Below are 17,326 nucleotides of genomic sequence, written 5' to 3'. Positions count from 1 at the left end.
AAGTTTGCAAGTACATTTATGCTTACATATGTGCACAAATGTTTATCACTATCATGCATGTATGTGAATAGTTGAGCTAATATTCCACAATCTTAAAATAAGCAGCAGGCTGTCAGTAATTAGGAGAGGTGTGACAAGGGCAAGTGTGCTATTTACAGGGGTAAACAGGGAAGCTAAATGACACTGTGCGTTTCTGTGTGTGATACAGAGGAGGAGGCAAGGGAAAGCAACCTGTCATTCCAGTCATCACTCTGATCTCTGATAATAAGTACAATGGTAAATAAACCTTGGCCGTATAATCCTCAAATAAAAGATTTGACAGTCTCAGTTTCCACACATGCACATGCTTATAGGTTTAATGGAACATGACTGAAACTAAACATAACCAATCCCAAAAATGTGCTAGAATCTAAATTGATCTGATTACTCAAAACTCAAAACTAATGTGCATTTCAGGTGCACATTAAATCTAAAGAGAATTGTTTGACATTTTTGGAAATATGCTTATTCACTTTAAAAAAAACAATAACACATCTGTCAATTCAAAATTAAGCTGCATGAAACCAGCCAAGCTTAGCATAAATACTGAAAGCAGCTTGTCTGTGCTGTGAGGTTAACTAGCAACCCACGGTGCTTCCATGAATTAGAAGCACCTGGACAAGACATAGTATTGCACATATCCCTCTGTAAAACCACAACTTGCTCTTTTTACGCTTTTTCTACAGATTAGCCAAATGAAATGGTGAACTTTAGAGGTGCTGATAGGCAGATTTTGTAGCCTTTGGATAGACCCTGTCTTGCCATTTCCCCGTTCTTTCATTGTTTAAACTGAGCTAAGCTAACCAGCTGCTGGCTCCAGCTTCATGTTGAATGGACTGATGTAATGTATGATTGGTATCGCTCTCCTCATCTAACTTTCGGTAAGAAAGCAAATAAGCATTTTCCAAAAATATCAAACAATTTCTTAAATTGCAAAATCATTCTGCATGGTTCTTTAAAGTTTGGATTATGTTCCATGCAGATATAAACAGCACCATGCTCCTGGTAAAAATTATACTAAAGCTGGGATGGCCACATTTGAAAGCCACAAGCAACTGTTCATCACCTGATATTTAAAAGGATATGTTCTATAATGAAAAGAAACATTGGCTTATTATGGTGTAGCCAGTTTTCACCTTCTCAGCTCACTCTTTCATTCTACCTCCACATATATCAGCCTCATTGTCTCCTTCCGCACTCACCAACCATCACCTCTCTCTCCTCCTCTCACACACACACATGGCAGACTGAAGAGGACTCTGATAAGCAGTCTATTGATTGGACTGAGGTAAAGCAGAGTGTTTTGGTGACAGTGTCAGTGAGGCAGAAGAGAAGGCACAGCTCTATCAGGGCTACTTGTGTGCAGAACCATGAGTGGGGAAGACAGCACAGCCACACAAACACACTGCTTGTGCTCAGATGAGTTTCAATGTTTCTCTTTTAATAATTAGGAGTGTGCCCACATTGATTCTCTCCTCCTTCTGCCCCCCTTCTCATTTTACATATGGTACTTCTGTTTGTCTCTGCTTCTGGTCCCTCTGAGTTTGGAGAACATAACCAATTCAGGAGAATAAGAAAAGGGACAAATCTAGGCTTAACTAAAGCTTTTTTTCTTTTCTTTTATTAATTTTTTTGATCAAACCTTACTAGACAACAAGCTGATTGTGTTTCCCACAAAATGATAATCTAAACCTAAAATATTATAATAAATTTATAAAAATATGTACCACTTAAAACAAAGATAACACTTTCTATTAGGTATGAATTACACCAATGCAGTCTGTAAATGCCGTGTTAACCCAGTGAACTTGTCAGCTTGAGACTCATTCAAGAGTAATCAGTAACTTTAAAAAAAAGTCTTAATAAATAAGAGTATAATCCAAAACAATATGCAAGAAGTAGCACATTTAAATAACCTAAAACTTTAATTTGTCCGTTGTCACTCTGAAGCCAAATAATCCACTGATTCTAAATACATTTGCCAGTAGCACTCTGCAGACCTGAGCCAGTCTAAAATACTACCCAATGCCAAACAAAACTAATTAAATGTTGTTTATTGTTGCTGCCAGCTAGCCCAAAGAGAAACACATTAAGGTGAATAACAAAACTCATCACATGGGGGGAAGGTCTTTATTTGCTGTGCTGGCTCATTTTAAACCTTAAATCCAAACTAGTCTTAGGGCATTCAACTTTCCTCATTGTGCAAGATCCATAAAATACACTTTTCTGTTTTATAATCAAATAAGTTGAGGACTAAAAAAACAGACAACATAGAGTATATGTGGGGTGTGAAAGAGCAGCATTTCTAAAAAAAACCTTTTAAAACTCACCCTATACAATTGAGTGCATTAACACTGGTTACAGCACTTCAGCATAAAGAACTACCTCTTGCATCCTCTCATTTACTCAGAACATTAACAAGATGATGGCCACTCCTGCAGCTGTCTGTTCTGGCCTTTTTTCTTTTTTTTAACACACTTCTGTGCCTCCTCATACTTGTTTGCTCACCCTTCCTTTCTTGTCACGTTTCATTTGTGTCAGTTTGTCTCTCTCCAATCCTCTTTGCTCTCCCTCACTCTCTTCATTTACCCTCTTTGTTTTTTTTTTTTCTTTCAACACATGCCGACCCTCCTCCTCTCCCTCCCCTCACTCTTCTCATCTAATCTCTCCTCTCACTGACCCCCTCTGTCTTATCCCCATCTTGTCTCTTTCGTCATCAAGAGTCACACTGTGTCTCCCTGGCAGGAGTGTGAGCTCTGCCAAGGTAAGACAATTAAAGCGACAACAGATTGGAAGAGACTGGGAGAACAACAGAGTAAATTGAGGGAAGGCTTGTAGCAGGGCTGGGCGTAACTAGTAACAGATTGTACTAATCGTAAGCAAGTGCTGTGTGACTGATGTTGCATTGTCTTGTCTCATTGCTTTGCTGGGAAACAACTACAGGAGTTTTCAACTAACAGCAAAAAAATGGAGAGGGTTCAAGTAAGTCCTACAGGATACAGTAAAGATTGGTTATAAAGTGCTTTATAATTGCATATGCAGATAGAGACTATTGATCAGGAGTACAAAATAAGCTCACTTTGCTGGTTGTCTATAAAAGGTTAAATAATCATATATTTAGATTATTAAATATTATTAAATTGTTTACCACTAGAGGGCATAAAAACTGTTATACACTCAATGTTTAGCTCTAGCTCAGTCTAGCACCTCCACTTTAGCTAAATACGCAGGTCTTAGGAGTTTATTTTGGTATTCTGTTGTCTTTTTCTGGTTGGGCAGAGTCCTGTTGGCTTGCCTAAGCTACTTTGCTTGAAAATGTCTTTTGACAGTTTTATATGGTGGTTGGTGAAAGCCACTGGAAGAAAGCCATGCAGTCTAAAATAGGACTAGTTATAGTTCTGTGCAAAATCTATGAGAGTGTCATAGTCTCACTAAATAGTGCCACTACTTGGCTATGGGTAAGATGGTTACACTCAACATTGTAATGTGTCTGATTTATTGCCAAATGCTGATTGCGCATTTCACACTCTAATCAGTGCTGTAATCAACTGTGAGGAATGTGTGAATGTAGTGAAACATAAGAGAAAGGGAAACAAATCCTGGACAAAGATTCAGCCAAAAGATTCAGACAAAAGAAAGGTGAAAGTGAACACGTGATTATTATATCTTAACTTGCAACAAGACAATATGATTGACTTACTACATAGCCACGCCTGGGTACAAACACATGCCCAAATATTGTGCCCTTCTATACCCTACAACATCCATAGGAGAGAGGGGAGGTCAGACAAATATTACAGTGAAGCCTGTATGCTTTGCTATAGATACATAAATCAACATTGTGTATGTGTGTGCTTCCATGTGCATGTTTTTGCATGTCTGGCTATATATGTGTGCGCGTGTATGTGTGTGTGTGTGTTTGTGTGTGTGTGTGTGTGTGTGTGTGTGCGTGCGTGTGTGTGCGTGCGTGTGTGCGTCGGTGGGTGTGCAGGTGTGTAGGCTACAAGATGTATGCATTCTAGCTGTGTGTCAGAGCATATTATGATGAACAGCTCCCCCAAATGACTGATTGTGTCTTGCCACTGCCATAAATCACACACCCAGTGGCCCCTTCAACCACCTAGCACACACGCTCTGAGGCACAAGCAGAAACATACCAACAGAACTTTTGAACAGAACACCTCCCCCCACGAACACCGACACACACCCACAATGTTGCATCTGACAAGCTCTACAAACGAGGGCCAAGCACAGAGTTCAACTTTTGACAGAGGCCCAGAGATACGAGTACCCCAACAGAACCGAGTGTCATCATACTCTCTACTGTATGTCCACGTGTGCCAATATGTTTCTATGGATAATTTTTTAGTGGTAGAAGACAATGTATGTTTATGAGCGTTCTACGATACTCACCAATGTGTTTGCCCTTCATGTGGTAGTAGAAGGAGACGCAGTATGGGACTCTACCAGAACCCTTGGGGCCCCTGACTGAGGACACATTAAAAAGAGGGGACAGCAGACGAGCCTTGTCCCCCTGAACACGTGGCCTCGATGCTTCGATGTACATGTAGTAGCCTAAAACCGACAGGACAACATTCTTATGTCTTGACTGTCAAAGGTAACAAAAAGTTAAAAGCATGTTTGAGCTGACTGAAGTAAAAGAAAGGCAGAAAGTAATGACAAAATATATGGTTGTAAGGCCAGGTAAAGTAGGTAGCCAGGTACTCTATTTTCATTTTATCAATTATTTTCACATGGTGACGTAGCCTATACAGTTTGATCACTGCACGTTTAAGACTGTATACGCAGAACTAAACCTGTCTATTAAAAAAATTCCCCTGTTTCCTCACCCTCTTTAGTTCCACTGCGGTCAGTCTCCGGGCCAGTATTGGCAGATCGCTTGGGATTCTGGGTGAGGTGATTCTGTCTTGTCCAGTCAAAGACATCACTCCGATCTTGTGAGAAACCACAGATCCGTTCATCCTCAAAACCACACACATGGTCTGAAGCAAGAGTGTATATGTGGAAAAAACAAGAAAGAAAAACACATTAGATCAGTGATATGTCAGGCAAGGGACATTACAGGTGACACGATATACCTTTTTTTTTCATCCACATTGTTCATCCATAATCTCTGCAATATACAGTTGAAATGTGAAGATCTGACAGCCAGGCAATTACTGACTAAGTGATATGCACAATGTAGGAGGCAGTCTATATACTGCAATGTGAAACTTAAAGGGGATTTTGCATGTTATGAATATCCTGAAATCCTGAAAAGTTTAAAGGCAGTTACAGTATGATTTGGACAGATTTAAAAAAAAAAAAAAAGAAAGAAAAAGAAGCTGTAAATGAATGGAAGACATAATTGAAAAACTCAAAGGTCAAAACATTTATCATTTGAATATGTGAGATATCAGTCAAAACAAGGTATATAGCCTGGGTATATAAAAGAGAAACAGTGCAGCACAGAACAGTTGACCTACTAAACCTGTTTGATACCTTTCAGGCAAGAAGAAACATATACTACTACTACTAAATATAATAAATTAGATAAAATAATGGCTGAAGAAGAATCTTCTGTGTAAGGAGCTTTGTCTTCTCTCTAACAGGGAGACACTTTCAGCTGGCTGTAAAAGTATAGTTAAGTATGAGATGAGAGGTGTATGGAAGGTCTTGTTATTTCTTATTAAGAAGCATCTGTGAGTAACCCAGCAAACATGTCAAGTCTGAGGGTATTTTCTAACCTGCATTGTTCAGTCTGGTTGAATCGCTGTCTGGCTTGTTTTTTCCCCTTTGTATGTTTCGTTTGGGCAATCGTACTCAGGTGCAAACCCAAAAGAAAACATACAGAGAACCAGGGGTGTTTTCATACCTGTGCTGTAGTTGGGTTGCTCTGGTCTAAATAAGTGGATAAGTTGGCAAGCCTAGGTTTAGCTTTTTGTTTGTCTGATAGTTTTGTTTTTCACACAGAGAAAAAAAAATCAAGCAAACCTAAACACATCATAATAATTACTTGAGAATGTCCACTCCACTCATTGGTCATTAACACAGGAAGAAAAGTCCAGGGCACAACCTGTAATGGTCTTGGTCCAATTGCACACTAATTCTGGAGAGGTTTGTGGTGAGAACATGATCCAATCTTGATCTGACCCAATTACAGGCATACTCTGCAAGTTTGAGCTAAAAGGATGCTGTAGCCAGAGGTGCTTAATTATTTATTTATTTGTTTTTTCTGAGTGAAAAGCAGAAAAGTGTAGAAACTGAGCCAAGGGTAAACAGGTTTACCAACTCATCCATTAATTTGGCCCACAGCGAAGAAGCTATATGTTTGAGAATGCTTTAAGAATGTCGATGCATTGATTATTGCAGGAAACATGTTTATCTTAAATTGTCTTAAAAAGAATGAATCCTTTAAGAATATGACCACAGAGACTCATTCGCACAGTTTAGAAGGCGTTTTGTGTTGTGCATGCAATACATTAAAATGTATAGGTCTACATTTCCCATCTGTCTCAAATAGTTGTTGACACTTTTTGAATAAAAATGTATTATTCTCCTCAGATGTACATCGCTTTGGATAGAAGCGCCTGCTAAATGAAACTGTAAATAAAATAAATAATATCCTTTTTATGTACTCCCATTAAGAGTCTGGGCCTTACATATTTCTACAGACATATGGGACAAAAACATACAGAATCTAGTTATATCTCATGATTTTACTGTTTTTGTCCTTGATACTGATGTTTCTTGTTAAACCTGATAAGAGGGTATTCTCTCTATAGTGCTGTCACCTTCATTAGCCCATCTGGAGGGTGCTGTCATTATCAGAGACTCGCTAAATAAATGAAAATCAAGGCAAGCAAGTAGCAACAGCTATCTAAAATTGTTGAATCTGACAGATTCAGTGAAAGCTTCCCGGACACACACACAGTCCACTGCAGATGCATATGGCTTGTGGTCCCCATGAGGATGGCTTGTGTGTGTTTCTTTGTTTCAGGGAGCTAATCTATTACTGTTCACACCCTGCTCCACTACATGCGCTCCTTTCAATTTGCACTGTTGTTCTCGCAGTCTGTTCCAATCTGCTGTTGTTTTAATTGCCTCACCCTGGCGGAGCCAACTGCCGCTCCTGCCAGAAAAATGCTGTGTGTCTCTTAATGAAGAAAATAGACAAGATGCAATTGACTGAGAGAGAGGGAAGGACGGTAAGATAGGTGAGAGGATGAGAAGCAGGGAGTGAGCAGGAGTTAGTGCAAGAGAGTGAGGGAGACAAAAAGGATTCACAGAGTGGAAAAGGAGGCACAGATGTAAGGTGAGATGTAACATAGTTTTTAGTTTCAGCATGTGGGTTTCAAATATTAAAAAGACTTTGCATACATACTTAGCTTACATACAATATTTTTCAAAAGCCTTATATGAATCCCATCACCCTAACCAGTCTCATATCCTTCAATCATGGCCACTCTTTCATGACATTTAAAATGTCATGGACCTGCTTCCAGCCATCAGATGCTTCTCACATCCTACTGTTACGCCACCCTCCTCCCTCGCAACAAGATTTAATAAAGGCCAAGGCTAAGTCATGGAAAACTTTGCTTTGACAAACTTGTGCTGACATCGCTCGCAGCATACAAGCTGAATTAGCTTGCATCAAAATTCAATGTGCCTTCTATATTTCACCACCCTGTCATCAATCAGGGCACAACAACAAGCTCAAGATTATGAAAAGTGGAAATGTAGAGGAGCAGAGGATGGTAGTTGAGAGAGAAGTCTCACCTGAAGGTCTTGGGTAGGTGTAGGCTGTAAGAAAATAACAATAATACTGATTAACATTCAGATATGTGCACATCTATATTCTATCTGTTTTATGTCAAGTACTTGTATGGATATAAACAATTCATAAAAAAATGTTTGATTGTTTTAAAAGAGACTCACGTTCTGAGTACTGTATGATGCGACTGACGTAGTCCCCAATGCTGTAGATGGTGATGGGGGCCAGTCGGATCTCATAGGACAGAGGGATTCTAAGGTCTGATATGGTGTGAGATATCAGTACACCCTTCTCTGGCTCCTTCCCCTTGAGGTCTATCTGCTTCGACAGCAGGGCCTGCTTGTTCTAGATTTGTACAGATAAATACACACACACACACACACACACACACACACACACACACACACACATACACACAGGTAGGGGGAGATACAGCCATGTTAATATGTATACTCACAAATATACACATGTACCAGTACATATAAAGACATTCAGTACACAACTGTTACTTCAGAAGCAGATACAGTAAGAGACACACAAGGAGGTGTCAATACAGCCAGGGATTTCCTCATTTGTTTCACTTTCCTCACCTGTTTTCTACCTTTCCTACCAATCCTTTGGACTTATTGTACCATCTTCACCCTCATCTCTATCCCTTTACCTTGAAATACTTTTATTTCAGGGTTTTTACTGATCAGAGGTCATCCAAGTGATGGAAAATTCCCCTTCCGTAAGAACACAACGCTCCACCACAACTACCATCTGAAGGCAATACTAACTGTAGCATAAAACTGAGAATACACTTGGTAATTGAAAGTAAACAAGCAAACTTAGGGGTAAAGATCAGCTCATATTTTTTCAGCTCAAATGAGATTAAAGAATGTCCTCCACCACTGATGAGTGTTCCACAGAAAATGTGCTTTGTCTTGTAGAGGCAATAACCACTTATCTACGTAAAGCCTGCGTACGGCCTATGAGTCACCATATCATCATATGATTTTTCTTTTCAATATCTCTGCATTTTTCCTCATGTTTTCCACTAATGGTATGTAACATTAGGTATGGGCATAAATCCAGTTCTGGGCATTTAGCCAGCCAACTTGGATTTGGATAGGATCTATCTGGGACTGCTTTATGTTTTCAATCTCAACTTTTTATCCAAAACAAACCTGTCAAAAGAATAATTTGTGGCATTCTCTTCTCACTAAATGCTTTGACAGTCAGCATAGGCTTCATTAGTCTCTGTACATCTGTGTGTGTTGATATCTACCACAAGGTATTGCTGCCCACTGATTCCAAAACATGAACACAAAAAAACATGACTTTAATGGCAATAAAAACCCATTTCATCTGTCCCTATCTGTTCATTCATGATAAAGTATTTTGTAACCAGCAGACACAAAATCCCCAAACATTCTTGATTAAATTAAATTGGTTGTGCATTCGAAGTGTGAATATGAAAAATAAAAATGGTTACAAGGTTAATCTAGCCCAACTGTTGTCTCTCATTTTTTAAGCGCTAAGTTAGGCGTGTTTTTTTTTTTGCCAGCACCATTTTTAATAGTGCCATTTCTGTGTTATTCCACCCACGGAGAGAAGGATCCATTAGCTGTGTATCTGCCTCTGATCCCAGCTACTTAAAGACCTGACAGTGAGCTCAATCTAATGCATTAGGTCAGCCACTCCACCATAACACCTTAGTACACCCACAGCATGCCATTATCAGGTAATGCATGCAGCAGAGGTGTGTGTGTATCCATTTGTGTGTGATGTGGTAAATGTCTATAGTGCAGAGCATATGGTGAACAGGCTGATTACACAAGTTTGAGCACATAATGAAATACACAAAAGACAGATTCTCTTTGTCCACTGTGGATTTAGAATCATTTGTAAGATCTACATTATACGTTGATTGATTTATCGAATGTACTACCCCTTTCAATGTCAATTACCATACATTTTGGAATAATAAAAGATAATAAAAGTTAAAAGTCATCTTACCGCAGTCTCTTGTGAATACAATTTTGACAAGACAAGACGTGCATGCTTGCTGTACTGCTTCTACACTGCATCTTTAACCCAAAGTTAACATTGTGGTGAATCATAGAAGCACTGATGCATCACATAACTTTGCCTGTAATTGTGACACTACTGTATGCTCTGACATTACCCCACTGAAATATGCTTTTCCCTCTGTGCTGACACTCAAGCTGAGGTGTGCAATTCTCCAATTCTCTGCCCCCCACTTAAAATTCAAAGTCAACTAAACTGAGTTGATAATTTCTATTGACAAGAGCATGACAGCTTCTGCCCAGCCTGCCAAGAATTGCTGTGACTCCAATTATTACATGAGTCCCACATGGCAGCCACAGCCCAATCCCTACAAGTTTGTGCTCAGCAACATACACTTGGAGTCAAATCTTTCCCTTCTCAACCGGCTGTTCAATTTTTTTTTCTCTGTGCCATTCTGGTCACTTCCATTTGACTTGATCCAACTTTTTACCATGTCTTGCTAGTGTGTGCTAATGTGACATAACCCTCAATGTTGAATTCATTATTGATATTCTAAAAAAACAAAAAAACAATTTCCTTTCAATAAACAATGTGTCCTCTCATCTAATTAATTTTGATTGTTCCAAAAATACAACTACATTTTACATCTTTAACCAGCAAATACTTGTTTAAGTGCTGCTCTGACCACAAAAATATTAGAGGGCATTACATTCTGAACCTGTGCATACTGATCTTCTGTTTGCTTGTTGGACTTGAAATGACCTAGAATTATTACATTCATCTACTATCATAAATCTGGTAAAAAAAGAATCAGAAAATTGCGTAAATTATTATTTAGAAGCTGGATGTAAGATAACAGAATACTTCATGTTTTAATGTAAAAGCAGCAAAGTGAACTTTTTTTTAAGAGACCATTGTTGAATCTTGTTGAAATGTTCATGAGAAATGTCCTGCACTTGTTTTAAGTCCTGAGTTATCAGCTAATTGTTTTCTAATTCTGACAAATTAAGCTTTTGATCAAATAAAAATTTGGCTGGAATGCTGTTCAGAGGTCGCTGTAAATTTGGGATTGAGAGGAGAAAGGGGAGACGGGGGGAGCCCATGCTATTTCTTATTGTACTTGTGATGGTTAGCATGAAAGCTGTTATATCACATCACATCCATCACACAGCAGAGAGGCTGTGGAAGAAAACAAAATGGAGAGTGTAATAGTTCTGTACCCCAGTGTTGGATGAATTGCTGTTCATTGTCTAACTGGAGCTCCTTTTTTGAGTTTTTGAGTCACTCTTTTATACATAGTACTTTGCTTAGCACTTTTTTCCATTGTTGACAAATACAGAGTGCTATAATAAACTTACAGTGTATCTGCAGTGTAGGATATTTACTCAGTTGCTATCGTAACTGACTACATAGACTCATGCATTATCATATAGTTATAATATTTTACATGGTAGCAGTTGCATAGTAAATGTATTGTGCCCTTTTAACACCCACTTACACTCACATTCATCCATATAAACATTTACACACTGCTCATACAGCATATGCATAATTATGTGTAATATAGCAGGAAAGCTATGCTCATGTAATATGCAGAGTATGAGTTCACAGGAGCGATGTGTTAATAATGCTGAGGGATCTAAGCTTTAGAAATGAGTAGAATGTGCTTTCTTGAGTGGACAGGATCTGTGTACACACATACAAATACACACATACTTGATTTGATCTTTTTTTCAGGGTGTGGGAGAGAGACGACAGGGGGAAAAAATGACTGGGCTAAAAGCATGCACAAACACATACACTGCGTGGAGCCTGAAACCCACAATGGATCAATGAGGTGCTGAAGTGTGACTCAGAGGAATTCAGCTGCTCCCACCACAGGTAAGTCTCCGGGTCCCTGCATCTGTCTGTGTCTGCTTCCCTCACTATGTCAGTGGACATAATGTGTCTGCATATATGTGTGTGTGTGTGTGTGTGTGTGTGTGTGTGTGTGTGTGTGACATATTTAAAGAGGAAGAGAGGTGGTTGGTTGATAGACTGATATGGAAGTCCATCTACCTCTCTTGACGTATGTGTATATGTGTGTGTGAGACTATGGGCCCATGTGTCTGTGCCACACATACACTTTCAGGATTTTTGGCCAGACAGTCTTTTCAGCTGTGTCTCCATCAGACTGTCAACAAAGAGACAACAAGACAAAGAATGTGTGAAAGAGGGTGAGAGTGAGGGCGCAGCCATAAGATAAAAAACACAGACACACAGTGATGTGGTTGTTGAAGAAATCTGGATTAACAGCGTGAGAGGAGGCAGCCTCTTCAAACTCTAAGGAGTGTGAGGTTAATTTTTCTATTATCCTCTATTAATGGATCTCTTTCATAACTGATCCAACAGTGTATTGATATTAGGTGTGTGTATGTGGAAAAAGTCCTTATTTGTGTATGCGTGCACTGTGTCTGCATGTATGAATACACATATATGCATATAGTGGAGTCGATTATGTACATAAATTATTCATGTATTTGATTTAATGTACAACTCTAATTTATCATGAATACTTTTAATTTCTCATATATATGATAATGGCAATGTGTGTTTGCACGGGTGTGTTTGTGTGACTGTGTTTTATTTCTGAGAGAACCTTGGTGCAGTTATGATCTGAAGCCAGGACAGTTGCCAGCTGCAAGGCTTCAGAGATACACACAACACACAACTCCACAGCTGCAGGTGGAAGGGCGGTCAATATAGAGATGAGGTGGAAAGACTGAGAGATGAGAAGTATGAAAAAAGAAATAGGGAAGATACAGTAAGAAGGAAAAATAGAAGCAGTGAGAAAATTGTCATTCAAAAGGAACGCAGACATGTATATTGGGGCGAGTAAATTCTCTGATCTGAGTGTCTCTGCAGTATATGTTTATAGAATATGTACTTAATTTGGCCCATGTTGTGTGCATGTAAGGTATACATGTTTGTATCATTTCAGATGTAGTATATTGTGACAGAAATTACTTAAGATATGTTGAATCTATTCTTTATTGCCATCACCTTGTTACCGCATGGACTGTCTAAATGAAAGAGAGCTGAAACCACAACTGTTTGATTGTAAAATTATCAAATTCTATGCTCATTTATATTTGGCCCCTGCACTCTTTTACCTTTAAAGAAGCTGTCATATTTTTCTTTATGAGAAGATTCAATGCAACTAACTGGCCACTTTGTTGCTCATTAAGGTACTGTTTGTCTGCCGCTAATGAGGTTTCTATGGAAGTTAGTTGATTTTCCTCCTCCCTATATAGAACCTTCTTTTATATATGTGATCAAACTGTAGATGCTTTGTACATTTGCATGATCCTCTCTTCAACACATATACATGAGAGAAGAGCACTGCATTTATTATTAAGGTGTGACTGATGACAGACAATATGAGTATTCTATGTCAACACTCAGAGAAAAAGAAAAGTGTCTAAAATGTTCACCAAATCTCTGCAAAATGGTAAAATTATCATATATTAATGATTTCACACAAATCAAAGTCCTCATTTAGAAAACATAGGGGGTGGAGGTTGTGGTGTGAGAGAAATGGGTATGATGATAGCTTGATGAAACAAAGAGGGCCCATCAGCTCGGCTCATTTCTACACAGGGAAACCTCCTACAAGGAGAAGGAAACCAAATTAAGAGGTGTAAACAGAGATTTCTCAGCCTGGCAATGGGTCATGGTGCATCCCATGTCCTGCTTACCACACACATACAGTACACACAGTACAATATTGGACATACACTATTATACACACATACAAATACATTCACATATGGGCACAAAGCCCCATAAATATAAACAAACTTACACACCCACTTACACAACAACAAATTAAAGTTAAAGCAAATTAACGAAAGCAACAAACGCTCACAATGGCAGAATTGTACAGTAAAGAGCACTACTCTACATAAACTGATCGGAGTCTTCTTGCATCCCCGTCTGTGTCTGCATGTCTCCCCTGAGACCCCTACATCATTTGGTATGTGCTAAAAAGATAGAGTGTCAAGGCGTTAAAAGGATGAGCTGGAGAAAGTGTTGCAGAAATAGATGGGTTGTGAAATTGAGATGGTATTACATTTGAATGTTCTCATACTCTATTTAATAGTCGACAGGGCCAGTGAGACTTTCTGTTTTTCTTTCATTTGCATCTAATTTCTCTCTTTCGCACCCTTTCATTCACTTCCGAGCTCGCTCTCACCCTCTACTTTTCTTTTTTTACATCTATTTTTTGTCACTGTCTAACGTGTACATAAAAAACATGCAGGTAAAACCCAATTAAATTTGAGTTTAGCAACATTTAAGAAGTCCTAAACTGCCACTTCATGCAAGTCATTATTTTAACGCTGTCAGCATTACAACTCACAGCAACTATTTTAGTTAACATGGTTCATCCAACATTAAATGCCATTAAGTCTGTGCTTATAACACAGTATTTCAAAACAGGATAAAATAAAACAGAGAGAGAGAGAGAGAGGAGTACAAGCAGAAGTAAGGCAAACTGAGAGATGAGAAAGAAAGGGGAAGAAATGGGAAGAAACTGGTAAGAAGATGTATGTGAAAGACTTGTACTGGGAGGAAGACAGAGGACATAAAGGAGAAGGACACAAACAAGAGAGATGTACGTTGTCAGAGAGCTAAGGCATGTAATCTAATGTGCATCTTAGGAAGGTCAGTGCTCATTCTGTCTATCTGAAGAGTCTTACTTAATACGGTAAGCAGCCAAGTCTTAAAGTAGGAGGAGAATCAGCTATTCATCCGCACAAAAGCAAGCTGGCAGACTCTGCATTCCCTCTGTTTTGATGTTACACACACACACACACACATATGCGTACGTACACACCAACTCCCAGCCAGTTGTGTATAATTCACTATTATGCTTCCTGTCTTCTTACTCAAGGCCAGTAATCTATGAATAGATGGTTAAAACTAAACAACAAGATGGCCTGAGTTTCCCTCCTATAGTGGACAGAGGTTCCGGCCTTCAGATCAGGGACATGACAGTAATGGTATAGTTATATGAACATGCTAAAATAAGTTGTACATAATATCTCCTTGAGCATTTACTTTGTTTTCTGGCTTGAAATCTCCTTAAAGGTTTAAGGTTATTACATGTTTCCAGTTAATGTTTGTTCTAAATTCAAGTTTAGGACTGCTAGATTAATTTAACACCCCTCATGGGGATGATGAAGGGACATCACATCAATGCAAAGTCAATCGTTTGAGGACAAGTTCTTGCAACATCAGAAGTAAACGCATAATTGTCTGTCTGGCACAAAAGGCTAAAATCTTGCTGTGACAGAGAAGTAATTGTATGTGCAAAGTCTGAAATGATGGTAACACATTATAACATTGGTTCTGTGAATACAGATGCAGCCATCTAATGGGGTTTTTTTAAGAGCTGAGCTCATTTTCACAACTCTGGGCACTAAGAAAGTGGAAAATAAGAAATAGGAGGACAAACTGAGACATATTAAGAAACAGGTGAAAACTGGGGGAAAAATGAAATATCTAAGTGAAAATAAGATGGTAGAACAAACTAAATTTAATTTAATTTGAAACTTTTTTTTCTCTTTCATTTTGAATGCATCTGTCATACAAATGGTGAAGAACTGTAACTTGTGAGCATTACAAGAGAAAAAAAGAAGAGAAGTAGGCAAGAGGCTGTGGCATTGCTCATTCAGTTCAGGTCTTCATTGATTGATTATATAAGCCTGACACTCCCCAAGCTCATAAAGCCCCATGTTTACTTAGCATTCAAACTTAGCTACGTATAGACTCGTACATATGTTTGTTCTTGCTTACACAAGTTGTGAGCCTGTTCAGTTAATGTGATACCAAACTTACAAACAAAGGCAGGTGATCAAAGTGTGTCAGACGGATCAATGTCAATCTCATGAGTGTTTGATAAAGTCAGTGAGCTCTTGTTTGTCAAGCCTTGAACCTCCTTATACTCCAGATCACCTGCCCATACTGAAGCATAAGTACAGCACAAGTGTGTATGCGTTCACATGTACAGATATGTGAGTGCTTGCAATATCAAATATGCCCGTACACCTGTATATATGAACTTTAAGCTAATTTGTGCTGTCACAAGTTTGCATGTGTGAGTCTGTGTGTGGGTGGATGCATGTCAAGTGTTCTTTTTGTGTGCGAGTGCTTTACCTTTCGGATATTAATCCAGTAGCCTATGATACGATCTGTGGCTTCAGGGTCTCTCTGTGTCCACTGCACGTTGTAGGAGTAGTTGTTTCCTTTCAGAATCCGGACTGGGTTGGGTGTGTCAAAGTAAAACTCTGCATTGTAGGGTTGTGCTGCAGGACAGGGGGAATTTCTTCTGAGCAAAATTTCATTGATAAATGATATGGAGACAATAACTGCCCCATGTTTAATATGAATATAATGTAGAGAAATCCTTATATACATAGATAGGCAGTGAGAGAAAAATCATGGTCTAATTTGTTGTCACTCACCAGAAACATTAAATGTGCATGTTGATGTTCCTGCACTATTGCTGACTCGGCACTCATAAGAGCCATTGCTGCTGGGTTCCAGTTTAAACTTCAGCTCTGGCGTCTCTTTCATGTCAGGCATTGGCATACGGATGAAATCACCATTACGTAACCAGCGGATATCTGTCAGGCGTGGGGGGTTGGAGCGCTGGACCGCACACCTCAGGGTCACCATCTGATAGTTCCTAGAGTGCACATCCTGAAAGACTGGGTCCAGTATGGGAGGATCTGCAATGATAACAGGTCAAACGTTTTAGTCCATTTATTTATTTTTTTAATATAAAATATTTAGACATTCTTCAACATGGCATTTTTTTAATTTTTAAAATTTATTTTCAAGGCAAATTAAATCATTTCTCAACTAAAACGATGTCTTGCTTAGTATAATAATGTACTAAAATTAATTATATATCTATTATAGGATTTTGACTCCATTGTGCAATAGCTGAGCCAAACACCCATAATCTGTTTTCTACTCAGTGGCAGTACTTGTTCAGTACTGAACATATAAGAATAATTTTTCATCAGGTTTCTACATTTCAGCACATTATGCACTTCTGTACTCAACAATTATCATAGCTTTTCTCACAAGCTCATTTACACTGAATTTACACATTATTATGGACTCTTTTTGGTTAAGCATAGTGATAAAGTGAATCCATGTAAAACTCATTACCCTTAATTGGTTTCAATTTTTAAATCTATTTCTGTCATGAAGGGGGACATGGAGATAAACTGAAGCAGATGTCTTAGAGATAATTTCAGGTAACTCAATGTTACTGTTTAGATCCATATTGTGTATATTGAGTGGACATACATCACCAATGTCACATTTTCTCTGCCTAGTCATCTCTTTGCTCTCTGCAGTGTAAATGTCCTCACACAACCAGATAACATAATTTTTACAAATCATCTAACACGAACAGATGATATTACCACAGAAGATCAAGCTTCA

General features: G+C 38.7%; 1 protein-coding gene across 1 annotated transcript in view; it reads right to left on the bottom strand.

The window, feature by feature from the left end:
• LOC133978514 (MAM domain-containing glycosylphosphatidylinositol anchor protein 1) overlaps positions 1-17,326 on the bottom strand; it is a 175,894-nt gene that overhangs the window by 16,876 nt on the left and 141,692 nt on the right. Inside the window, exons 10-15 of the mRNA XM_062416775.1 lie at positions 16,333-16,599; positions 16,025-16,173; positions 7,978-8,158; positions 7,819-7,842; positions 4,890-5,042; positions 4,453-4,614 (exon numbers count right to left, since the gene is read on the bottom strand). Of these exons, the coding sequence (XP_062272759.1) occupies positions 4,453-4,614; positions 4,890-5,042; positions 7,819-7,842; positions 7,978-8,158; positions 16,025-16,173; positions 16,333-16,599 (936 nt within the window). The remainder of the gene's footprint in view (positions 1-4,452; positions 4,615-4,889; positions 5,043-7,818; positions 7,843-7,977; positions 8,159-16,024; positions 16,174-16,332; positions 16,600-17,326) is intronic.

Source organism: Scomber scombrus, chromosome 1 (genome assembly GCF_963691925.1).
Source record: "Scomber scombrus chromosome 1, fScoSco1.1, whole genome shotgun sequence".
NCBI classification, from domain to species: domain Eukaryota; kingdom Metazoa; phylum Chordata; class Actinopteri; order Scombriformes; family Scombridae; genus Scomber; species Scomber scombrus.
This window is presented reverse-complemented; position numbering and strand designations above follow the sequence as displayed.